We start from the raw sequence: 25,528 nt of genomic DNA, 5'->3' as shown, positions 1-25,528 counted from the left end.
AATTGTTACTTATTCATTCATAAAGAAGATAAAGAAGAAGATGAAAACTTAAATCGCGTAAGTGTATTCAAGACCTTTTTGAAAAAATCCAAGATGGAGGCCTGGACCCAAACTGCATCGGCACTTTTTCAAAGTTTCTCACATGCGTCACGTTGCTGACGCAGACTCCAGAAAAGGCAGCCATGTATTAAGAGCAACTGATGAGCAATCGACAAACTGCTGATCTATGGCCTCGATAGGCCCCAACTTATTGATCCAGAGATGTTTCATCTTCTAACTGCAGGTGAGATTCATCTGAAGCGAAGGAGAGAGCTGGAGCTGTTCTGCTTTCAGGAGAAGGGCTCAAAGCTTCCAGAAACAGTGTAAATAACACAAATACTTCCACTACAGCATGATTTAAAGCAACACACCTGCATCAGCTGACCAGGATGTGTGGAGACGGCGGCACACCTGAGAGTTTGCATTTAATCTAATGCCAGGAAACAGCGATAAATAACTGAGACTTTGAGCTCACTCACACAGAGGAGTGCTGGAATAGACAAGAATACCACATAAAACCCAAAGCAGTTTTCTGTTCTCAGTGTGAACAACGCTCTGCGGAGTCTGGATGAGCAATGGCCACTTGGCTGGTCTCGGTTTCCAGGACACTGAGCCGATGAGCGATGGGATGGAAACACACACCTGGCACCGCAGTGCTGCTGACGGAGCTCGTTTACACCCCTGTTATCATCATCAGCACACCGAGGACGAGATGTCAGCAGCTGTTTACAAAAAGAGGGTCGAAGAGCGGGGGGGCGGGGGGGCTTGGATGCTGACATCACAAAACCGAGCCAGCGCTGGGTGTAACATTTAACTCCACTCAGCTTTATCTATACATCAAACACAAGCGTGACCCAAAGGTTTTTACACGGCAAAATCAAAGGTGAGACAAAACAGCCTGTTAGGAAAATTATAGAGTTATACTATGAGAAAAGCTGCATGAATAAGAGTTTCTGTGATGGGGGGGGGGGGCTCCTCCTGTCTTTTGGTTCTCATAATACTGTGTAGCAAGAAAAAGTGTTTTTGACTGCCTGAACTCGTCTTCCCATAACATTAAAAGGCCAGTAATGCCTTTTCCCATAACATTGAACGTCCCTTTCCCATAACAATGCATTGGCCAGCAAACATAAACAATATAAATAGCAATGGCACCATTTTGTTAGCAGACAACTCTGAGCAGCTTCCTGACAGGTTGTGCCGACTTGTCTCTTTCTTGCAAGAAATAAATGTTTTGTGTGAATCGTCTCCAGCGACTCTGAGCCTAATTTTGAGATAATTTTTCTAACACAGCCCAAAATTACAAGAAGGCTCCGCCTCCCATTCTGGTCCCGACAGGTCCTGATGGGACCTGATAGGACCTGATGGGACCTGGTGGGCCCTGATGGGTCCTGATGGGACCTGGTGGGCCCTGGTGGGTCCTGATGGGCCCTGGTGGGTCCTGATGGGCCCTGATGGGCCCTGGTGGGCCCTGATGGGTCCTGGTGGGCCCTGGTGGGTCCTGGTGGGTCCTGGTGGGTCCTGGTGGGCCCTGGTGGGCCCTGATGGGTCCTGATGGGCCCTGGTGGGCCCTGATGGGTCCTGGTGGGCCCTGGTGGGTCCTGGTGGGTCCTGGTGGGTCCTGGTGGGTCCTGGTGGGCCCTGGTGGGCCCTGATGGGTCCTGATGGGCCCTGATGGGCCCTGATGGGCCCTGATGGGCCCTGATGGGACCTGATGGGACCTGATGGGCCCTGATGGGCCCTGATGGGACCTGATGGGACCTGATGGGACCTGATGGGCCCTGATGGGCCCTGATGGGACCTGATGGGACCTGATGGGACCTGATGGGACCTGATGGGACCTGATGAAATCCTAAGCTTTGCAGGGAGCCAGTGTCGAGAGGCAAAGACTGGAGAGATGTGATCTCTCTTGGCGGTACCGGCCAGTACTCTGGCCTCAGCATTTTGGATCATAGGAAACATCCTCAGGGAATTACTCAGGCGGCCAGCTAAAATGGTTCTGCTCTAATCCAGTCTACATGTGACGAATGCATGGTCCAGTGTTTCCCTTTGGGACAACATGCTCCTGATTTTAATGATCTTAGTGCCGTTCATGCAGTCTAATAATTACTGTCTCCTGCTTCAGTTTCAGGTTAGGAAGGTTAGAAAGTGGCCAAAACAAGTTTTTTTTTTTTTAAATATCGTGAGAAGAGGCAAATATATGAGAGAAATAAGTCCAAACTTTTCCTTTGATAATCAGCTGCAGCACAGAGCATTTGTTGAACGATTAAAAGTTGTTTAAAAGTTCTCGAGCTTCACTTTCTGCTCTCTGTCTCAGTAAATTGCAACATTTTCACCTGCTGCCGTCCAGTTTTCTTTCACTCAATGCTGTGCATAGTTAGCTTAAAATGACAGTTTTTCTTGAGCTGATACTGTCGGTCGGGATGGAAATTATTAGGACTTTAGCAATTCTAGTTCTATTATCAATATCGCTTATCGATTTTGCTCCTTATCGATTCTCTTGTCGATTCTCTTATCGATTCTCATGCAGTTAGTACAAATGGCCCATCAGGACCCATCAGGTCCTATCAGGTCCTATCAGGACCCATCAGGACCCATCAGGACCCATCAGGACCCATCAGGTCCTATCAGGACCCATCAGGACCCATCAGGTCCTATCAGGTCCTATCAGGACCCATCAGGACCCATCAGGACCTATCAGGTCCTGGTGGGTCCTGATGGGTCCCGTGTTTTTCTTGAGCTGATACTGTCGGTCGGGATGGAAATTATTAGGACTTTAGCAATTCTAGTTCCATTATCGATATTGCTTATCAATTTGGCTCCTTATCGATTCTCTTATCGATTCTCATCCAGTTAGTACAAATGGCTTTGGTTGCACTAACACTTTAATTTCAAGTATGCACCAACATTTTGGACTCAACTTCAACTAAATCAAAGCTGGTTTAAGCTGAAAAACTGGAACCTTTTCAAATTAACATTGTGACATAAAATACAATCGCAATGATCAACTTTTGCACATTAATGTCCATCCATCAGCTGTGATGCCTGCCTCTGTGACATGCTTCAGGTCTGACATAATATTGCTCTTTTCTAGCCCAAATGAGTCCATTACTAAGTTAAGATGTTCTGGTATTGGTCAGTGTTAAGGTGTTATTTACCAGCCGCCACTGATTTTAACTATTCTAATTTTCAGTTGAGCCAATAAGCAAATAAAGGCAAATTAAATCATTCCAAAAACACAAAAAACTACCGAAATTCACCGTAGAAAAGGGTCCTTTCACCACAAATCCAGTAACTGCTCGGAGACATTCATCTCATTTTACTTTTCCCTGCCTCGATGCGAGGGGTAGCTACAGGTGAGCCTCCCTCTTTCAGTCCTCGTCAACTAAATGTTAACATCAGATGGAAATCATTCATACAGTATGTCGCTAACATCATTACAATCAACAGGACCTGGAAGTTTCACGTTACCTGGGATTTCTGAGATGGAAGACGAGTCGCCGCCATCGCTTAGACTTATTTCCCTGCTGTGTGGCGAAATGTTCCCACATGTTGGAGGTTATTTCCCCCTTTGATGTGATCAAAGCTCTGGTTTTGTCCTTTTTGGTGAAATAAAACCAAACTTTGGGGCACTTCTGCCTCGACGCCATGTTGGAAACATTCTGAGCCAAAATACGACGCGTAGGCAGGCGGATTAACGATTCCGCGGAATCGAACCAATGCGATTTCCGTCCCTAACTGTCGTACCATGACAGCCTCACAGTGTAAATCTGACAGTTCAGAACGTCTTAAAATGTGACTTTTCCAGCTCCTTCAGTCCAACCAATCCGCTGCTCCTTGGATCGTCTCAAATCGACACAGATACCAATGAAAATCCTGATTATGGGATTATTTATTATTTTTAATACTACGAAAGGAAAACAGACAAATTCAGAGGGCTCCAGACTATCTTATAAAGTTGTAACCTTTAACTTAACTTTATATGAATCCCTTCTGTTAAACACCAAAACATTGATAAGAATTCATATTAGAGTTAAATGCATATTAGTTGCATTTTGACTGCAGTTATCTGACTTCAGAGTCACTTCCAACGTGCTGCACATGTGCACCTTTAAAGACTCAGATACTCTCTTAAGCTCCACTCTTTTAATAAATGCGGCTGGTGTCGTGAGCAGCAGCAGCTCTTCCTTTACAAGGTGGCTGAAATAATTGAATTTTTACACCTCGCTCTCCTCTGCAGACTCATTAGTTGATGCTCGTCCTTAAAATGCTGCAGACAGTTCAGTGCGTCCATTTCTGCCGAGTTCACACAAGTTAGCGGTGGTGTCAGCAAACGGCCTTTTCCCTGTTAAAGTTGGGCCGCAGCAACGGGAGTTTTAACTGCCGGCTGATTCCTCACCCTGTGATTATGATTCAACATTGTTCTGTCACAGGTGTGAAGCGAGTGATTTCAAACTCCGGGTGTTTCACAAGATAAAAGATGATGATTAACCACTAAAAACTAAAAACTTTGCAGTCTGGAGCTCTTACAGCAATAAAAATCACATTAAGTTCCTTTTATGCAGCAACATTAGCAGATCTGACAGTGTTCAGCTGGTAGTGAGGGGTGGGTGTTGCTTTCCACTGCGGGAGACCAAGAAGGAACATTTTAGCATTTATAACACTTCAAATCTTTTTTAATAACCCATCCATCCGTTTTCTATACCTGCCCGATGCAACTCAGGGCTGTGAGCTGGAGCCAGCAGCCATTGGGCGAGAGGCGGGAGGGAAACTCAGTCCATGCCAGGGCTGCACAGAGACCAACAACCATACCTCCCAGGATCAATCTGGACCCCAGTTTGAACTTAAAGTTGATGTGACGCATGGTTTGTGACGTCACATAGGATGACTCACATGAGACATATAAAAGGTGCATCACTTCAATGCAAAGTCCTGCCAGGAAACCTTGGGTCCTGCTATCAGCCACCTAAACATTCAGCCTAAAAACAGTATTTCTTTACATCAGTCCACTCTCCAAAGGCTCTGATTCCATACTTACAGAATCATCAGTTTAAATCGTTATGAACCTCAGGAAAACCAGCTTCTCGGAGGTTCCTTGAAAGCATCCTGCGTCCTTCTTCCCTCTGAACTGAGACGCAACACTTGGATGGAGATCATCACACAACAAAAATGTTCAGAAAGGGCTCGAACCGGACAGAAAGCTGCATCTTCTTTTAATTCCCTTTTCTCCTTTCGTCTCTTGAATCCTACAGATCTGACTCCTCCACAGCAGAGGTAGCATCGCTCTGTTCAACCACAACTGTCCTCCATCAGTCTTAAATCAGTGGAGTGTAAACGTTTCAGGAGCGTTGTGACCTGCTCATATTCACGTGTCAAAGGGTGCATTTCATTAGTGTGATTATAAGCATTATTAAGGTGTCTGAACCACCGGCTGAAAACAACAGATGTCAGCCAATAAGATTTGAGGGTTAACGTTACATCACAGAACCAGTTAGAAGTAGATTTCTCCACCTTTATCTCCACCCAACTTCAAATCAAAAGTGGGAAGCCAGAAACATTCGATATTAACCACAAATTCTCATCATTATACAGTTCAAATGTCTGAAACCGAATTTCCCGCAGGGTGTCACCCCAAAGGGATCAATGAGGTTGAGTCTAAGTCTAAATAACTTATTAAATACATTAGTTCATCATGTATAGAAGTACTTTTTGTTGTTGTTGATCTTGAGTTAGCATTTGTTACTGAATGCAGCTTCATTAAAGGGGAACTCCGGTATTTTTAAACCAAGACCTTATTTCTGGCGACACGCCCCCCTGCAGCACAGCTCATTCACTCCGGTAAGAACGTCCATCTTACTCAAAGTCGTCGTTCACGTCGTCAAAATCTGATAAATATCCTGCCATGTTGCACAAAACTATCAGCAGCAAACTCTGTGTGAAGTTAGCCGACTGTCACAGAGCACGGAGTGAATAAACTGTGCTGCAGGGGGGCGTGTGGATGAAGTGGGCCCAGTAGAGTGCCTGTGTAGAAGTCCCTCCGTTAGCTCTCCTATAGCTGCAAGTAGCCACATAACAGCAGCTATGAGCTAACAGAGCTATGAGCTAACAGAGCTATGAGCTAACAGCAGCTATAAGCTAACAGCTATGAGCTAACAGAGCTATGAGCTAACAGAGCTATAGCACACGTTCATTCATTCATTCTTCTTAAAGTATTGGTGAAATAAAGACAGATAATGCCTTATTTAGAGGCTGCATCCTCTAAGCCCCGTTCACTCCGTTATATGGATCTCCAGTTATCTAAATATCTTCTGAAGGACGCCGACTTTCACCAAACTGTTCTCGGTGAGCAGATGAACGTATTTCATGCCAGAAATAAGGTTTAAAAACACCGGAGTTCCCCTTTAAGCGCACAAAACGTGGAAACATCAGGAAAATGTCACCAACATTTGTTAATGTTTGTCTCTCAGAACTTAAACCGAGCAACAATGAATTTCCTGGGTTTAAAGATGTTTAATTAATGTTTAATTAAAAACAGAACCGGTCTGACAGCTTGTGATGAGACTGGTCTAAAGAAGGTATCAGTACCAAGCATCCAAACGAGGAATACAAGGATCTGAGATAAGAATCAAGTGTTTTTCAGTCGGAGGAGAGGTGCTGGATGTTCTCTCCCCAAAGTTTGGAGCCCAAAGCCGTACGATGGACCTCAAACTGCTGAAGACAGGAGTGGAGTCGAGTGGCTTCCTGAAACCAGCTGCTGTTAAAAGAGCCGAGCAGTCCTGGCTCAGCAGGGAGCTGTTGTACCGTTTATTAGATTTATTCAACTGATGAAGCAAGAGACGAATGTCTGAATCAAACGGAAATCAAACACTTACGAAAAAGTACTTTTTCAGGCCAAAGTGTCCCACTGTGACGCGTTCCTGCTGAACGAGGTCATGAGAAGCAGAGCTCACTGCATCCGTTTAGCTTTTCATTCAAACGTTCATTTATTACTGCACCTAAAAGGCGGTGCTGCCAAGTAGCTTTGAGATATTACGTCTGCGTCCTCCTGCTTGTTGTTTGAGCTCAAAGTTGACCTTGCTGAGGCCTTGAGGCTCAACAAAAACTGGATTTTAGTGCAATATATCAGAGGTAAATCCCAGCTGGCACTTGGCTGAGAAAGTGAGTGAGTGAGAGCAGTTTTCCACTGAAGCAGCCTTCATCCCGTCTCTGCCCGGTGGTGTTTTCCCTGCTTCAGCCTGATGTGCTGCAAGACAAACGTGCGTGAGGCTGTTTTGCATTTTGCTGCATCACGCCCCGTGTGACACCACGCAGAAGCCAGTGTGGGCAGCTCTGCAGCATACGGTCATGCCTCCGTGCAGAGTGGGATCTCCTGGCTCGTGGTCAGCCGTTTAAGAGGCAGCAAGCTGTCGATTGTGCCGTGTGATTTCACAACAAATCAGCCTCATCTTCACTGCTGTCAGCCCTCATCTTTGTTCTCTGCCTGTTACATCATTTGAGCTGCAGGTCAGCTTTTTCTCATGCTTTCAGCTGCACCTGAACATCCATGACTCAGAGCTTTGGTGCCTTAAATGAATCCAGATCTGGAGGTCTGAGTCACACAATCTGCTTCACTTTTTGGATGCACATATGAGGGCTTATAAGACCAAGTGATAGTACTATTAAATCTGTGTCCATGAGTCATCACTGCGTTTCCTCAGCCCTCACTTCTGCAGCTCCTTATCGAGCCCCTCTTTCAGCGCCGCTCTGCCTTCCAAACGTTAAAACATTTCAACTGTAGGTGAAGACGCCGTCCTGCAAACGGGTTTTCCAGACGCCAGCGAGCATATGCGGTTCAACTCTTCCCGATGGGATGCTCCTCAGATCCTGTTGCCAGGCAACAAACCCAAAATCGAGCCAGCAAACACAGTTTTAGAGCAAAAATGTATTCAGAGCAACACAAATTACAACAAAACAGGAGCACGAAACAAAAGAGACCGAACTACTTGGCAAGTGGTTACCATAGAGATCAGAGCAGCAAACAGCTTCCCTCTTTACAGAAAGCGTCTTCATCGTGACATAGATAACCACTTGTGTTGCTTAGCAAAATATCTGTTACATAACACCGCCGAGTCTTTGCTCCGTCAATACTCCGCGTTGCTGTAGTTTATAATTCATCCGTCTCTGGAGTCTCATGCACTCCTGCTCTCATGCAATTTACAAAGTCCCCCTGCAACCCTCCACTCTGCAGCCCCATTAACTGATAAAAGGATGAATATTTATAAGCTCTGTGTGCCCAACAATCACACTATCTCAGTGCAGGCAGCAGGCCATCAGCTGCCTGCTCCCGGCTGGAGGAAATAAAGGAAATAAAAAACCTCAGCGGTTAACTTCGACGAGTCACCTCTCCTCCTCCTTTTAGACCTAATGCTCAGCAAAACAAAGCATTTTCAGCCGCCAAACAGTCCAGTTTAGCAGGAAGACGCACAGAGCGTCTCCACGCCTGCACTACACCTGTGTGAGGGAAGCTGCAGCGTTAGTAGCCATCAGAGTCAAAGATTAACTCGAGTTCCAGAAAACCAGCCACTGTGGCTTTAAGACGAGTCCCACTTCCTCTGAGAATAGATCGCCACTGCATCACGGTTTCTTGGTTTATTATCACAGATTAAAAGGAGGCCTTTAAACACTCCAGAACACATGAAGCCCTTTGGTACCGGATCATACTGAATGTGGCATCCTGTGTCATTTTCTAACATTTACAGTGAAACAGCAGCTCACGCTTTGCAGGCCATCAGCTCTGGTTTTCCTTCCCCTCGCGCCACCTTTGCCTTTGGTTGTAGTAAAAAACAGGGTGGGACTTACGTTTTGTGGTGGAGGGTGTGGGCGTGGTGGTTATTGGCAGCGTTGGCTCTGTGCAGGCGCTCGAGCCGCTCCTTCTCTTTCTCCACAAAGTTGGTGTTGGTGCCGGTGCTGGTGGACGGCGCTCGGGTCAGCCGGCTGTGGGCCCGCGGCTGGTCTCTGGATGGGTTTGGAGGTGGAGGAGGAGGTGGAGCCGGGGCTGAGGAGGAGACTGGAGTTGGGATTTGGGTTGGAACAGAGATGGAGGTTGGGTTGGCTAAAGTGGGAATGGGAACCGGGATAGCAGTTGTGGGGGTGCTGTTGTAGGAGTGGTGGGTGGAGGAGTGGTGGTGCTGGTGGACATGGTGGCTGTGGTGGAGGGGGATGGAGGAGGGTGGCTGGAGAGGAGCTTGGTGCTGGCTGTTGTGGTGGTGGTGATTCTTTGTAGAAATGGACGTCGAAGCGATCTGAGTCGGAGGAGGCGGTGGGGGGGGAGGAGGGAGCGGAGGCTCGGGTGGAGGAGGAACGACAGGCTGCCGATCCAAACGCAGGTCCTTGTTTTCTTGGCTGAGTCGGTCCAGTTGGACCTCCAGCTCCTCAATTCTGTGCCTCTGGGTTTCTAGAAGCTTCTGCTGGCTCTCAATGATGTTGTTGAGTTCAAGAAGGTACTCCACGGCCCGGTTAGGGCTTTCAGGGCTGCCCCCGCCCGGACCTTGATTAGCATCCATGCTTGGCTAATCGGAGAGCTAGCAAAAAAAGTGGGGAACCACTGGCTAAATAACAACCTGGAAGATTAGGGAAGTCAAGATTAGCTAATGCTTAAATCCAGGTTGAACCAAGAAGCACAGAGGCTAAACTTTTGCCTGAATCTGCAGCTGGTGCAGAGCCAAAAGCTAGCTGTGGCTAACTGATCGATGAGCTAAAAGCTAAAACTAGCTTAACAATAAGAGAAAGCTTCAAAGCAGCAGAGAAAACGTATTCTTCCTACAGATTCCAGAGTCTAACCTACAACCTAAAGCCTATTCTCTAAAAACTACAACCTAAATCCTAAATCCTACACCTTAAAACCGACCCTTCACCCTCCCCCCCACCAGAGGGAAGTGGGGGGGAGAGGACTCTTTCTTTTTCGAGTTCTGATGTGAAAATCAAGATGGATCTCGTCCCCGAGTGCTCCAGTCAGGGAGTTTCATGGAGCTGCTGGTCATTCCCTGGGTGCGGTCAGGTGTTCCCGTGGGAGTTCAGACCCATGACGGGTAAAAGCAGAACAGAAAAGTCCCAGATGTTTAAATCTCCCCAGCAGTCAGAACCGTGCGAGAGGGTTGTCAGCGGATCATCTGTATCCTCTCCCTGCACTCCATTCAGAACGCTGTGGAGGCCGGAGCTGGCAGAGGCTGAGTTAGTCCCTCTGTGTCAGAGATGTCGCCTCTCAGGGTCATTGCTGTCGGATAAATGTCCAGAACTCCTGACTCTGATGAGTTCTCTGAGCCAGCATCTACTGAACCACTTCCCCGCAGAGCCTCATAACGTAAGCCTGACGCCAGAACTGTAGCAACTCAAACAGTCTGAAAGAGTCAGAAAGGAAGAGAAGCGCAGTTAGCTGGGTTCAGATGGGCTCCATCCTTAAAAATCCTGTGACCAGACAACACAAAGCTCCACAAAGCAAGAAGGCTGGTCAAAAATCATCTTCTGAACATCTGGGAGGAGGGCGTCTCCTCCTCTGGGTCCATGTGTTCCCCAGCAGGACTCGGCCGGTCACCTGGCAGTGGAGGAGCGACCCGGACCTTTAAGTTCATGTCAGATGCTTGTCTTCTTGGATGTGGGGAGACAGCTGGGACTCACTGTCATGATCCTCCCTTTTGATGGAGCCTCCAGATTCTCCTTCCAGCACTTACATGTAAAAAGAATAAAGAAGAGAAAGATGAGAAGCAGCGTCAACAAGAAATATCACTTTCAGAGCTGGAACAAACGCTTTCTTTCCTTCTTTCATGTCTTTCTGGGTTCTCCCTGATCTCTCTCCTCTCGTTCTTCTTCCATCTGCTGTTGTCTCTCTCATCTCTTTCCCTCCCTGCTGCCTTACGCTCTGTAGATGCAGGGAGTGTGAGGTCTCTCAGCCCATAAATACCAATGACATGCTCCAGCTCAGCCACCAGAGACAAGAGAATCATCACACACCATCAGCCTCTCCTCCTACACTCTGTCACTCTCCCGTCTGTCTTCATCCACCTCGATTCTACTTCTCATCTTTCTATTTTCACTCCTGCAAACCTCCTGCGGTTCCAGGCTATTTGCAATGAACTCTGCTCCCCAAACAGCTGTGTAGAATGTAAATAAAAACAGTACTTTGCTAATCTTAAACTGTATTTTGTTCACAAAAGAACACAGAAGAAGTCTCTGATTTTGAAAGAGAGACACTGGCTCTTCTTTGTTTTATTTCAGGTGGTGAAACATCTGGACTGCAGCAGCTGGACTGCAGCAGCTGGTCAGTCAGCAGCTGGACTGCAGCTGGTCAGTCAGCAGCTGGACTGCAGCTGGTCAGTCAGCAGCTGGACTGCAGCTGGTCAGTCAGCAGCTGGACTCTTAAAACATCTGGACTGCAGCAGCTGGACTGCAGCAGCTGGACTGCAGCAGCTGGACTGCAGCAGCTGGACTCTTTTACTACGAAGCCGTGCTGCTGGAACAGATGCAGGATTTAACTCTGTCCTGCTGAACTATGCAAGGCCTTCCCTGAAGAAGATGCAGATGTTGCTCTAAAACCTATTTATACCTTTCAGCTCTGATGGAGCCTTCCAGATGTGCAGGTTTCTGATCCATCTGACCCCAGAACAGTTTCCTCTCTGCCTCGGTCCATTTTAAATGAGCTTCGGTCCAGAGAAGACGGCAGAAGCTGCATCTGACGGAGCTTTAAGCTGCATCTGATGGAGCTTTAACCTGCATCTGATGGAGCTTTAAGCTGCATCTGATGGAGCTTTAAGCTGCATCTGATGGAGCTTTAAGCTGCATCTGACGGAGCTTTAACCTGCATCTGATGGAGCTTTAACCTGCATCTGACGGAGCTTTAACCTGCATCTGACGGAGCTTTAAGCTGCATCTGATGGAGCTTTAACCTGCATCTGACGGAGCTTTAACCTGCATCTGACGGAGCTTTAACCTGCGTCTGATGGAGCTTTAACCTGCATCTGATGGAGCTTTAGCCTGCATCTGATGGAGCTTTAACCTGCATCTGATGGAGCTTTAACCTGCATCTGACGGAGCTTTAAGCTGCATCTGATGGAGCTTTAACCTGCATCTGATGGAGCTTTAAGCTGCATCTGATGGAGCTTTAAGCTGCATCTGATGGAGCTTTAAGCTGCATCTGATGGAGCTTTAACCTGCATCTGACGGAGCTTTAAGCTGCATCTGATGGAGCTTTAACCTGCATCTGACGGAGCTTTAAGCTGCATCTGACGGAGCTTTAAGCTGCATCTGATGGAGCTTTAACCTGAATCTGACGGAGCTTTAAGCTGCGTCTGATGGAGCTTTAACCTGCATCTGATGGAGCTTTAAGCTGCATCTGACGGAGCTTTAACCTGCATCTGATGGAGCTTTAACCTACATCTGATGGAGCTTTAACCTGCATCTGATGGAGCTTTAAGCTGCATCTGATGGAGCTTTAACCTGAATCTGATGGAGCTTTAACCTGCGTCTGATGGAGCTTTAACCTGCATCTGATGGAGCTTTAACCTACATCTGATGGAGCTTTAACCTGCATCTGATGGAGCTTTAAGCTGCGTCTGATGGAGCTTTAACCTGCATCTGATGGAGCTTTAAGCTGCATCTGACGGAGCTTTAACCTGCATCTGATGGAGCTTTAACCTACATCTGATGGAGCTTTAACCTGCATCTGATGGAGCTTTAAGCTGCATCTGATGGAGCTTTAACCTGAATCTGATGGAGCTTTAACCTGCGTCTGATGGAGCTTTAACCTGCATCTGATGGAGCTTTAACCTGCGTCTGATGGAGCTTTAACCTGCATCTGATGGAGCTTTAAGCTGCATCTGACGGAGCTTTAACCTGCATCTGATGGAGCTTTAACCTACATCTGATGGAGCTTTAACCTGCATCTGACGGAGCTTTAAGCTGCATCTGATGGAGCTTTAAGCTGCATCTGAGTGAGAAATCACATCATCTCACACAACCCGTGTTCGGTTATCAGCCTCCTGTCCTCAACAACCGATCGGATACCACCTGATACTGTAGCCTGTGAGGTCATTTCCTGTGTCAAGATATTTGTGTGAAAGCCACTGAAGCCCACTCAATATTACTTCTGGGACCCTCCCTACAGTTAATCTGGTCCTTTGCCTAAAATCCTGAATAAGTAGCAATGAGGGCTGGGTTTCTCTGAGTCCTGATGAAGTGAACCGGGGGGGTCAGACACTCTGATGAGCCTGTTGGCTGTCGAGGAGACAGATGTGATAGATGCTGAGCCCACTGAGCTGCTGTCCTTCTTCCTAACTGATGATTTCTGGACTCTGAGAACAGATGAAACTAACAGATATTCTCTGCCACTCAGACACTGAAGAATCAGGATCTGATTAAAGACTTTTTACTGATTTTCTGTTGTTTTTATGTGGATAAAATGACAGAAAAACAGGAAAAAGATCATAGTTGTGTTCATGAACTCAGAAAATAACGAAAAAGGATAAAAAAAACTAAAGAAAATCATGTGGAAATGTGTTAAAGATCCAGAATTTCCAAGTTTCCATCCTTTTATCCCTTTAGAAAGAGAAATCTGTCAAAGCTTGTTGTTAAAACCAGCACTGAAAGGGTTAAAAAGCTTACGGACCAGCTTCTCTTCAACCTCATGAATGTGAAGGACTACATTACCCAGAATCCTTACGGGTGACTCTAAGGATTCAGGTGACTGTAAGGATTCTGGGTAATGTAGTCCTTCACATTATAAGCACACACTTGTTCAGAGAAGCCAGATGGAGTCACTGATTTACAAAGTCGCTGCTTTTGAGGAAGTTTCAGAACAAGACGTCACACACACACACACACACGTGCACAGACACACACACACACACACGTGCACACACCTTCTGGTCTCGATTGCAAAGTGGCCAAACCGTTTCAATTTTCATATCTCTTCCCATTAAGCCCGTTCTATTATTCATGAGTCACTAACTGACCACCATCCCTCTCTCCAGCTGTCTCTGTCGGGGTCTCACTGCTGTTGCTTCATGCCAGAACAGTCTGTCCCAAACACACCGTGCACAACAGCGCACGGAGACAGAGGCGCCGGCTGTGGGGGTCTGCTGTCAGTCATCAGGCTTCATCCGATTTACAGGAATTAAAAATGTTAAAGCGAAGCAGAGCGGAAACACAGGTGAGGCTCAGTCCTCTCTGCTGATCTTCTTCACACTCGATGCATCCATGAAACTGATTAAATGTATTTTTTCATGGAAAACAGAGTTTTTTATCAGTTCTGAGCAGCTTTAAAGTGAATCTCTGGTCTGAGCTCCTTTATCCTCCAACACAGCCTGAACCCTCTGAGACCAGCTTTCTGTCATTTCTTTAAGGAGTCTTCAGGAATAGTTCTCCAGGCTTCTTGAAGGACATCCCAAAGCTCTTCTTTGGATGTGGGCTGCCTTTTGTTCCGTTCTCTGTCAGATGATCCCACACTGCTTCAATAATGTTGAGGTCCGGGCTCTGGGGAGGATTCATCCCTCCATAAGACCTGTTGCCACTGATTTTCAGTCCACTTCTTGTGTCATTTGGCACAGCTCAGCCTTTTCTCCCTGTTTCCCTTCCTTAAGAACGGCTTCTTGACAGCCACCCTTCCATGGAGACCATTTCTGATGAGGCTTGGGCCAACAGTAGATGGATCAGCTGAAGGTCCAGATGCATCTCTCAGGTCCTGTCAGGTCACAGCTGGATTTTTTCCTCTTTCTTAAGGACATCACTTTCAGATCCTGTTCATCTGCTGGAGATAGTTTTTTAGGCCTGACACTTCTTCTTTTGTCCTCCACTTGTCCAGTTTCCTCAAATGTTTTAAGGACACACTGCACACCATGCTGAGATATGCCAAGTTTTCAGCTAATAGCTCTTTGGGAATCACCTTGTTGCTGCAGAAATCCTATTTTCTGTCTGTCAAACTGTGTTTTCTTTGCTGTTTTTCATAGATGCAGCTAAAGAAATGGGAACAAATGATGTGTCTTTGTGACAAAGTGCCGAAAGATCCAGTTTAAAATGTCTTCTTTGCTAAGTTGTCTGTCGACACAACACTGGTTCATCCCTTGAGTTAGGAGCCTTTTTTCTGCCTGAAGGGTTCAAAGGTCAGAGTTAAGTGGCTGAACAAAGAAAAAACACTGAAAATGCTCAGGAACAAGGACTGAAAATTAGGGGAAAAGCAGAAAATGTCCAAAGAAAAACTGTGAAAGAGCTTCAGAAAGCTGCAGAACTGTTGATCAGGACACTTTAAAGGTTACAGGAAGTCTGGCAGTTTGGCTCCAATATTAACATTAAACGTTACAACCTCAGATTGTTTCTTTATTTTTAGCAGCTGCATGCTAATGAAAGAGTTGTTGCTGGGAGAGTTGTTCTTCTGCAGAAACGGCAGAAACTCGCAGTGCGACATCAGAACCGACACAGAACTCTGTTTAAATCACATCAAGTGTGGATAAAACAGCAGCTCAGCAGCAGCTCAGCAGCTCAGCCGTACCTGCTCCCGGCTGGCAGCGCACAGGTTCTGTGAAGGACACCAGTTTGTGGTTTCATCATGATTCTGAGGAGAGTTTTAAAGATAATAATCCACCTTCAGTCTGTAAGCAAACAGGAACCACATGCTAACCTGCAGACTTTCCCTTCTTTTCTGCAGAGGAAACAGTGAAGATCGTTCAAATGTTCTTCATCCTGCCATGAAAAGCACCGCAGGCGCCACTTTGAACTTTTTATCTCCGTGTGAGTCGCTGTGAATCACTCACATGTCACCTCAAACTCTCCCCCCTCCTGCCCTGAAGCGCTCAGATCTGCACGTGCACGGCTCTCACTGGCCAGTGACTCGCCTTCATCCCTTTAAACTGCGCATCTCACAGCACCGTAACAATAGCACCGAGCTTTGTGCCCATAGCTGCATTTTCCCAAAGGGACGCTTGGAGTCTTCCCAGCAGGAAGCAAACAGCCTGTTTCCACCTGGAGTGAAACAGGTGATGAGGTCCCATCCCATCTCAGCCTGAGGGACCATCTGTGGTCACACAGCTCCTCCAAATCTAAATGCATAAAGAGCAGAGGTGCTGCAGCTGTTTTAAACTGGATGCAGGAGCTTATTTCTACTTTCTCTGCATCCGTTCAACCCCAAAGACTAAAGTTATGAAACATGGCTCCAAATCCAATATATCGTTCTTATTCTTAACATATGCCGTCCTGAGCCACGGATGCATCAGACTAATGAGTACGGACGCCTCCCTGACTAATGATTTGCACATCAAGACATTGTTTGCACCCCAACTAAATATTAAAGGTGATGAAATTGTAAAGAAGCACAGTTTTAGCGGATATAAAAGCTCAGCCCCAACTGTTTTAAAACTAAAAACTCCTTCGGTGTGGATGCAGGAGCTTATTTCTCCTTTCTCTGCATCCGTTTAACCCCAAAGACTAAAGTTATGAAACATGAACCCGATGCTTAACTGTCTTTCATCAGATGGCCACAAACGCGGCTCCAAATCCAATATATCGTTCTTATTCTTAACATGTGCCGTCCTGAGCATCAATCTGTGGTTCCATGACTTATATTCTATGTGCACTCATTGTTTTCTCCACATTTATAAAGCTTTATAAACCTGACTTCCACCCCGGTTTCTAACCGAGAATGAGTACGGACGCCTCCCTGACTAAGATTTGCATATCGAGACATTGTTTGCACCCCAACTAAATATTAAAGGTGATGAAACTGTAAAGAAGCACAGTTTTAGTGAATATAAACCCTCAGTCCCTGCAGATCAGCTGTGATGGACGACCAATGAACGCCAACCTTAAACAGTGAAACTGTGCAGAGATCAGGAGGAGACGCAGATGGTGTTTGTGTTTCCTTTAAGGCTTTAAATGGTAGCACGGCAGGCCTTTTCCCCCCCATTTCCACCTCCAGTCGGGGTTAGTTGCCACAGAACCTTGTGTGCATTGTTTCACTTTCTTACTTATAAATTCCAGTTCATGTGGAAGAAAAGGTGTCTTCGAGGTCTCTGTGTATCGATTTGTTGCAAAAACACCAGGTTTTCCACAGTTCTGAGTTTCAGCAGCTTCCTTCGAACCGTTTCCATCATGAGACGCTGCTCAGTCGGTCAGGGTTAAACAGCTGCTGCCAGCTGAAAGGAAACTTCTCCAGTGGGACGTTCTTATTTGCTTAATTAAATCCAGGTGGTGAGTTTAGAAGATGGCAGCCGTCCGGTGTCAAATGTAAAGTAAGGTGCAACGACAAAACTAACCATCGGTTACGTCATCAAACGTCTTTTTCACGCTGTCAAGCTGAACATAATTTTTCGTACGGAGTGAGTCATCTCACTTCCCTCCTATCTCTGATTAGAGACGCATGCGCATTACGGTAAATAATAGCGGGAGATGACCTGTAGAAACGGTGAAATGGCTGCGGCTGAATTATCGTCCAGGATCTGGGAGCATTTCAGCCTCAACACCCAGAAAAAAATAGATTACCTGCAAGTTAATGCATAAACATTTGAAGAAGAAGCAGGTTGGAGCTCTGGGAGACGAGGTCTCACCATGGTATTTAGATATTTAGCTTGTTAGCGTAGCCTGCTAGCTATAAATAAGCAGAGTTGTCTTAGATTTTAACATTAAAATTGTGTTATTTAATTTCAGTCCAAAGTTACAACCAGGCTGTGTTCTTTTCCACTTTTTGGTATCATTTGGCTGTTGGTGCATTACAGCATTTTCAGCTAATGTTAAAGTTAAAAATCAAGATAAAATATGGCTCGAATGTGTCCTTTTTCAGTTTTGGATTGTTTTAATTAGTAATTAACCGATAAGTCGATTAATCGTTTCAATAATTAGTCGTTAGTTGCAGCTTTAATGTAAATTACGCGATGCTTCTGCTAGCTTCACGCCGTCTGATCAGAATACTGAAAGCTAACGTAAAAAGATGCTAAAATCACAGCAAATACATTCAATCAGGTTCCAAGCTGTGGTCCAAATACGGTCACCGCCGTTTGGAAAAGGACTTTAAACCAGTCTGACCGACGAGTGAATGCAACAAAGCAAAGAGACGAGCGAAATATCTGCGTCGAGATGCTTCTGAGAGCTGTTGGCCTGGTTCTTCGTAGGTAAAACTGCCCAGAATGACGGTAACTGTCTGTATAACAGCATGTAAAGCTGCTGCTGCTGCCCCCCCGTCACCAACAGAGGAGCTGAAGGTCCCACAGCTCCTTCCTGCTGGCCCCCAGGAGCCGATCGGCACATTTCAGGAAACTATGGGCCACATTTTTAAGAAGGTTGAAATGATTGAATGCAACTTTAACAAAGAGGCCCAGCAGCAGCTTTTTCACATCCATGAGAAACATTTTCATGTTTCCAGTTTAGTGAAACAAAGAGAAATAATGTTCCGTTCAACCCAGGAAACTTTTGTGCTTGTTCAGAGAGAAAAACTCCTCAGAGCTCATTAACCATCTTCGTTCTGGTAGGGGTTGATCTTAATATTCTGTCCAATCTTTCTGCTCTTGGGTCTCACGAATGGTTTGAACCTGCTGATGACTTGTTAAAGTTAAAAGTCAAGATGAAATATGGCTCGAATGTGTCCTTTTTCAGTTTTGGATTGTTTTAAATAGTAATTAACCGATGAGTCGATTAATCGTTTCAATAAATCGATAATTAGTCGCAGCTTTAATGTAAATTACGTGATGCTTCTGCTAGCTTCACGCCGTCTGATCAGAATACTGAAAGCTAACGTAAAAAGATGCTAAAATCACAGCAAATACATTCAATCAGGTTCCAAGCTGTGGTCCAAATACGGTCACCGCCGTTTGGAAAAGGACTTTAAACCAGTCTGACCGACGAGTGAATGCAACAAAGCAAAGAGACGAGCGAAATATCTGCGTCGAGATGCTTCTGAGAGCTGTTGGCCTGGTTCTTCGTAGGTAAAACTGCCCAGAATGATGGTAACTGTCTGTATAACAGCATGTAAAGCTGCTGCTGCTGCTGCCCCCCCGTCACCAACAGAGGAGCTGAAGGTCCCACAGCTCCTTCCTGCTGGCCCCCAGGAGCCGATCGGCACATTTCAGGAAACTATGGGCCACATTTTTAAGAAGGTTGAAATGATTGAATGCAACTTTAACAAAGAGGCCCAGCAGCAGCTTTTTCACATCCATGAGAAACATTTTCATGTTTCCAGTTTAGTGAAATAATGTTCCGTTCAACCCAGGAAACTTTTGTGCTTGTTCAGAGAGAAAAACTCCTCAGAGCTCATTAACTGTGACACACTTTCTCATTTCCAGCTGAAATAAATCTTCATTTTTCCTCTTTACGTGCACAGAACGTGCACAGAACGTGCACAGAACTCAGAGCGTGGGCGGCTCCAACGCCTACATTTCCCTTATCATCTTTTATATCATTTCCATCTAATTTAACAGCAGCAGCACTATTTTAATTGTCTAATTTCACAGTCATGTTATCTGCCACGTGCACACACACGTGCACGCACACACACACACACACAGCTTATACAACCCACACACACTTTACATCAGCTCACACAGCCTCCTTCCATTTACATGCAAACATTCACATACATAAAAATAGTTCCAGGTTTAGCTCGTGCACGCTCACGTGCACGCACACACACGCACACACACAGCAGTCCTCGTGGCCTACATAGCCAACAGCTCCACATGCGTGACACACACTCGAGGGCACGCTCGCTCACATGCACGCAGACACGATGCAGCATTCGAATAGAAAGCAGGCAGCGAGTCTCACAGGTTTCAGCGGCTCCTGCAGAGGTGATGGAGGGATGAAGGTGGAGGAGGGAGGATTATTGATCCCGGCTCATCCCCCTCTCCCCTCCTTCGCTGCTGCTGTCACCATCATCTTCACCAGAGGAAAAAAGACCAAACTGCTGGTGCCACTCGGCGGTTCTCCTCTCGATCAGATTATGTTCAACTCAATCCCTCCTTCCTTCCCTCTGCTGCAGGCCAGGCTCCTCTCCTCCTTCTCCTCCTCCTTCCACCTCTTTTTCTTCCTGCTGTCGAGTCAATCTCTTTCTAATTATCATTCCTCTGCGTCTGACAGCCGAATGATCCGCTGCTGCAGCACCGATGATCCCCCTTCGCTGTGAACGGACTCCGCTGTGGTCATTATTACCGGTGAAATGTTCTCTCCTCCGCTACGCTACCGTAAAAACAAGAGGAGGAGGAGGTGTTGAGTCCAGACAGGCTGCCTGAATGGATGGATGGATGGGTGGAAGAGGAAGAAACAGCAGCACAAAGAAGGAGGAGAGTGGGTGCTGGTGGCAGAGAGGAACGTGAGCCACCAAACAGGCACAAATGTGGAAAACACATCCACAGGAGGCACTGGTTTGCTGCACAGCTGGCAACACACAGGATGTTCAGTTCAGCTTCTTCTTCTTGTGTTCTATAAACTTAAAAAACACTCATAAGGACTGTCTTAGTGAGCAAAATGTCACAGTTCAGTCATCGCAGCTGTAGTAAATGAATGATTATGTGTTTTCCACTGATTATTCCTGCAGAATTACCTGTAGCAACCAGTTTCACCACCAGGGGGCAGCGTAAAGCACACAGTTTTATGAATCTGAGCGGGTAATCAGCTGAAAACTGTGCCAGTACCTGCTGTAAAGACCTCACCTGCAAACAGCAACCCCAAGACAACCTAAATTCTGTTAAGAAAGGTTAGAAATAGAGCTGATTACCAAGGAGAAGCCCCAGTCCAACACCCGGAGTCTGGCTTACTGCTGTTAAAGCAAACCAAGCTAACATCACCTGTCCGGGAGCTGAATGACCCACAACACGCCACACTTCCAGATTCAGGCCAAAGGTGGGAGGAGACACTTCTATCTGCCACCATCCTTTCAAGTATAGACTAGGACTAGACCTTAACCAAGATGTTTCCTCTAATCTACAGACAGAGTCAGGACTTCCTGTTATGCCCTGAAGTGAATGACTCCCTTCATGAAGCTGGGGGCTTCACCAGGTCCTTTCTTCAGCTGTTTTATGGGTCTTTAGTTTGGTTTTAAACGGTGAAATGCCGCCACTGCAGAATATTCCACTTCTTTACATTCAAACACTCCCGGATCAGACTATTTTCTGGGGTCTGTCAAGTCCAATCGGTCTTTGTCTGAATCGCAGAAGACGGTCTATCCTTCAGCATTCATGCATCTGCTTCTGTCCTAATCATCGATAAACACAGTGACCCCCTGGAAACCGTGCACATCTATGGCATGCTACGGGCTCAGAGTGCTTTCAAGCTAATCTCTACCTTCGGGTATCTTCGTTCTGGTAGAGGTTGAGCTTAATATTCTGTCCAATCTTTCTGGAATGGTTTGAACCGGCTGATGACTTCTCTTCATGTTAAACTCATTAATGACATCATGATAAGGACACGTCTTCCTCCTGGAGAGGGTTTTTCTCTTGGCTGGATGCTGTGAAAGGGTTACCAGGATGTCCAGTGTGCTGTGGATGGCCTCAGTCCGCAGCAGCAGTAGCACAGGAACTGGATATGACCTGGGTTCAAACCCCCTGCATGAAAGGTATTACCTCCAGTAGGGGTCCTTAGGCAAGGCCCCCTTACCTGCCTTCCAATCTGCTAAATGCATAAAACATTTATGCATTTAAATACTTGGTCACATTTAAACGGAGGGTCTAATTATTAGAGTCCTCCATCGTGGATGTAAAGCCTCTAAATTAAAGCCGACAGCCTGCCCTTAAAGCTCATGTTCACTAAAGGAAAAACCAAAGTATCTTAACGTTTCAGTGTGATATTCCATCATTCTGTCCCCTGCCAGGAAGAGCATCCCCAGTTTAAACCTGGACGTGCACGTTCTCCAGCTACACTGAGCGGGGGGGGGGGGTATAAACCTGATGGCAGCTGAGACGGTCAGCAGCTTTGCACATGTTGAAATGAGCATCATTCATCTTTTCTGTCAGCTGACCCGAGGCTGTTTTTACCAGAGGAGCGTTAACCGAGCGCCGCTCTCTCTTCAGGTATTGAATTACGTGCTCGTGGGCTTGCACGGACCCATCCGGTGTGCCTCCAACTGAAGCCCAAGACCTCGCAATGATTCCTTCACCTGTTACAGGCGTAAATACTGGCTGTAAAACGAATGCAACCGCATTAAAACTGCAGAGAGCAGCTGAAGCAGGCTGGAGAACAGCTGGAAAGTGAACCTTCCTGCTGGATCCCTGCAGGGCAGAAAGTCAGAGGATCATTCAATCAACCTTTGTTTTGGTCTAGCTCCATCTGTACCTTCCACCGTCTTTTTCCTGCTTCCACCAGATCTTTTTCATCCACTGCTGAAGTTTCTTCACCTATTCGACCCCCTGGAAACATCCAGTTTGATGTTTCCAGTTGTTGACTTGGTCATTTTGGAGCTGGAACCCCAGAAAGACTCCTGGGCTGAGCTGTTTAAGTTAACTAATCTGCTGGTTTGGCCCACTTCGGCCATCTTGTAGGCGAACTCATTACTGCAATGGCCCCAGAGCACGTTTTTAAAGAGAAATAAACTAGTTCGTTTTATTCTGTGTGAAGTGACCTTTGACCTGGTTCCTCTGAAGCAGGTGTGGAAAATGAATGAAAAGGAATCAGAAGGAGCGCGTCACAAAGAAATTATTGTCTTAATTTGACCAAAAACTGGACAAATCCATGTAAAGGCGTCAGCTTAAGTGAAATAATGTGGAGCTGAGCCTCACAGAACTGAACTGAAACCCTCACACACCTTTTTCAAAGGCACTTTACTGAGTTAAGTGCTTATTAATCCAGACGAATCCCCAAAAAGCTGCTTTGATTCACAGATCTTTCCTGAGAAACTGGGACTGAAAATCAGTCACTTAAAGCACTTTTATTTCAGATAAATCTAATTTCTTTGGGTGCAATAATTGTTTTAAAATGCTTCCATTTTACTTCTAATTGAGCTTTTGCTTCTTTTCAGCTGGAAAAGTCTGAGTTTCTCTGTGGCTGTTTGTCTTCTGAGGATATTTGGTCTATTTTTGGCTTTTTTTGTCTTTGGATTCAGTTTTTCTTTCTTTCTGATATTGTTTTGCATCTTTTTGTCAACCACTGGAGACATTTTTCTTTAATTGTCTTTCTTCCAAACCATCTCTTTGCACAACTTCCAGCAGCCAGAGGGGTCAGGGGCCCCTGTAGGACTTCTCCCTCCATGTTTATCAGCAATAATTCCATCTCTACACTTTCTTTTACCTTTATTTAACCAGGAAAAGCCTCAGGAGCTCTTTTTCTGGCCAACACAGCAGCACCAGATACAAATGTACCAACAGACACATAAAAACTGACTGATGCATCAAACTCAAACCAGAAAAATCAGGCAGAACGTCTACAAACAGACGTTTCTGCCTCCAAGTCATCCAGCACTTTTTGAAGCCTCCAATGGGACCATGTCATGAAGTTTCAAGTCTTTCTGCAGTTCGCTCCTGGCAAAGGGAGCAAGAAAGCTTCTGTTTCCATCTCAGTTCGTACCCTTAGAAGTGAAAATGATAAAAGAAATCCTGTGAGCGAAGGCGATGAGGGCCTGAACTCCTCAGATGGAGGAAGTCTGAGAGGCAAGAAGAGAATAGACCAAGAACAGCCTCCAAAAAACAAGAATAAGCCAAGAAGGACCGTCCAACGCGTCCGTGCAATTAACAGTTTAAACGTTTCTAAGAGTTTTACGCTTTATCCACACAGAGATTTCTAAATGACTGAGATGAGCTTAATCAGAAGAATATAAAAGCGCTTCACTGTGTTAGAAAAGAGGAAAAGTAGTGCTTAAAAGCCACAGTAATTAGATTATTTCCAGAAAGAGACGCTGAATATTTCAGACTTCATCCCTCTGCATGGGAACCCCACAGAGAGGCTGCACCAGGCCTTCGGATCCCAGGAATAATGGAGCAGATCCATGTGTGCGCAGCGGTCACTGCTCCCAGGTCTGCAGGTGGGAACAGATGAAGCTTTCTGCGCGCGGCTTCATGGCAGAATGTCACGTTTCAGCCTCCTTCTGCACGCGCGGTGCGGCAGGAAAACCAATTAACCGTCAGCGCTAATTAAAGATGCCACCGCGCACCAAACTGTTCCATTAAAACATGTGGACAGAAGACATGACACGGACGGCATGCATGCGGACATTCACGCACGCGCGTGCACGGACCACACGCGTTAAAACACAGACAGCCGTCACCACGCAGAAGGCTCAAAGGTTTGCTGAGGACTCACCTCCGGCTACAGCTCGTCCTCTGTCCTCCGCTGAGAAATGAGAATAATCCCCATCACGCACGCGCCTTCTGTCACCAGGATCCGCTGCTGCGGCTGCAGAGGGAACCAAAGATCCTGCAGCTGCAGCAGGAGGCTCCACTCTGCCGGCTTCACCGACCGCTCACAGTTGGGCTTAATGTGTGCCATTTACGGGATTATATGCGCCAAACGTGTCCGAAACTGGCTTTGAGTGTGTCTTTAGACCTCCTTTAAACCTTTAAACCTGTTCCTGTACCACAAGCAGACCCAGAGCAGGAAAGCTGTGGCCCGGAACCCCAGGGAAGCCTTTCTCAGGCCAAGTTTTAAGCCCAGAACACACAAACGGAGCTGAAGTTTGCACCGACATGCAGTCGTTTGCCCATTTTCCACCATAAAGAATAGATGTTGTTCATTTTAGTAAAAAGGTGTTATGTACAATAAATACCAACTCAAAGGGGTCCAAACTAACTCACTCACTTGATCTCAAAATAGCAAAGAGAATCAACTCAAACCCTGCTTACTAGCTTTATATATATATATATTTATCTGTTAAGAGTAAATCTGCGTCTTACAGACAGACTGAAAGTAGAACTTCTTTCATTTATTTAATCCCTCAGTGTGTCCACATGGATTAGAGAACCCATGCTCTCTGTTGGACTCGTAAAAACCTGTTTCTGAAGGTCCCTGAGAAGCAGATTCATGGCAGACAATCATTCTGTCATCCACGGTCTGGATCTGCAACAAGCTGGTTGTTACTGCAGTTTCTCAGCTGTGGTTTCAGACTCCGGTTATGCGCACTTTCATGTAAAAGCTGTGTTGTTACAATGAGATGAACAATGATAAATAGATCTGCTGCCGTGTATTTATCACAAGAAAAAACGGGAATGACCAAATATTACTTCCCAGAATACCTGCAAAGTTGTCCAATTAAGATCATAAAAAAGCAGCGGAGTGAGAGCTCGTCACTTTCTCCTATCTCTGGGGGCTCTCTTCATCAACCTCCTGCACGCACTTGTGCTGTTGCACCTGCAGCAGCCTCTTCCTCCACCTCCTGTTAATCTCTCTCTGCTGCCCTTCATCTCCACCTTTAACCTTTCTCTCCTCATCCTCACCTTCTTCCATTTGGTTTCTGTGCCATCGATCAACAAAAATCAGCATTTCATATCCTTTCATATTATTTCTGTTTGAATATCAGTAACAATGACAGAAAATTGTTGGTCGTAGTCCAACTGGTATGAAA

At 46.0% G+C, this 25,528-nt stretch overlaps 1 protein-coding gene across 1 annotated transcript in view; it reads right to left on the bottom strand.

Moving 5' to 3' along the window:
- Positions 1–24,355, bottom strand: part of LOC140271255 (IQ motif and SEC7 domain-containing protein 2-like) — a 212,153-nt gene extending 187,798 nt beyond the window's left edge. Inside the window, exons 1-2 of the mRNA XM_072366383.1 lie at positions 24,271–24,355; positions 8,875–10,737 (exon numbers count right to left, since the gene is read on the bottom strand). Of these exons, the coding sequence (XP_072222484.1) occupies positions 8,875–9,578 (704 nt within the window). The 5' untranslated portion in view covers positions 9,579–10,737; positions 24,271–24,355. The remainder of the gene's footprint in view (positions 1–8,874; positions 10,738–24,270) is intronic.
- Between the last annotated feature and the right edge of the window lie 1,173 nt (positions 24,356–25,528).

Source organism: Leuresthes tenuis, unplaced genomic scaffold (assembly GCF_036924035.1).
Source record: "Leuresthes tenuis unplaced genomic scaffold, fLeuTen1.0.hap1 SCAF_16, whole genome shotgun sequence".
Taxonomy (NCBI): domain Eukaryota; kingdom Metazoa; phylum Chordata; class Actinopteri; order Atheriniformes; family Atherinopsidae; genus Leuresthes; species Leuresthes tenuis.
Note: the sequence above shows the minus strand (reverse complement) of the source record. Positions and strands in the feature narration are given on the sequence as shown.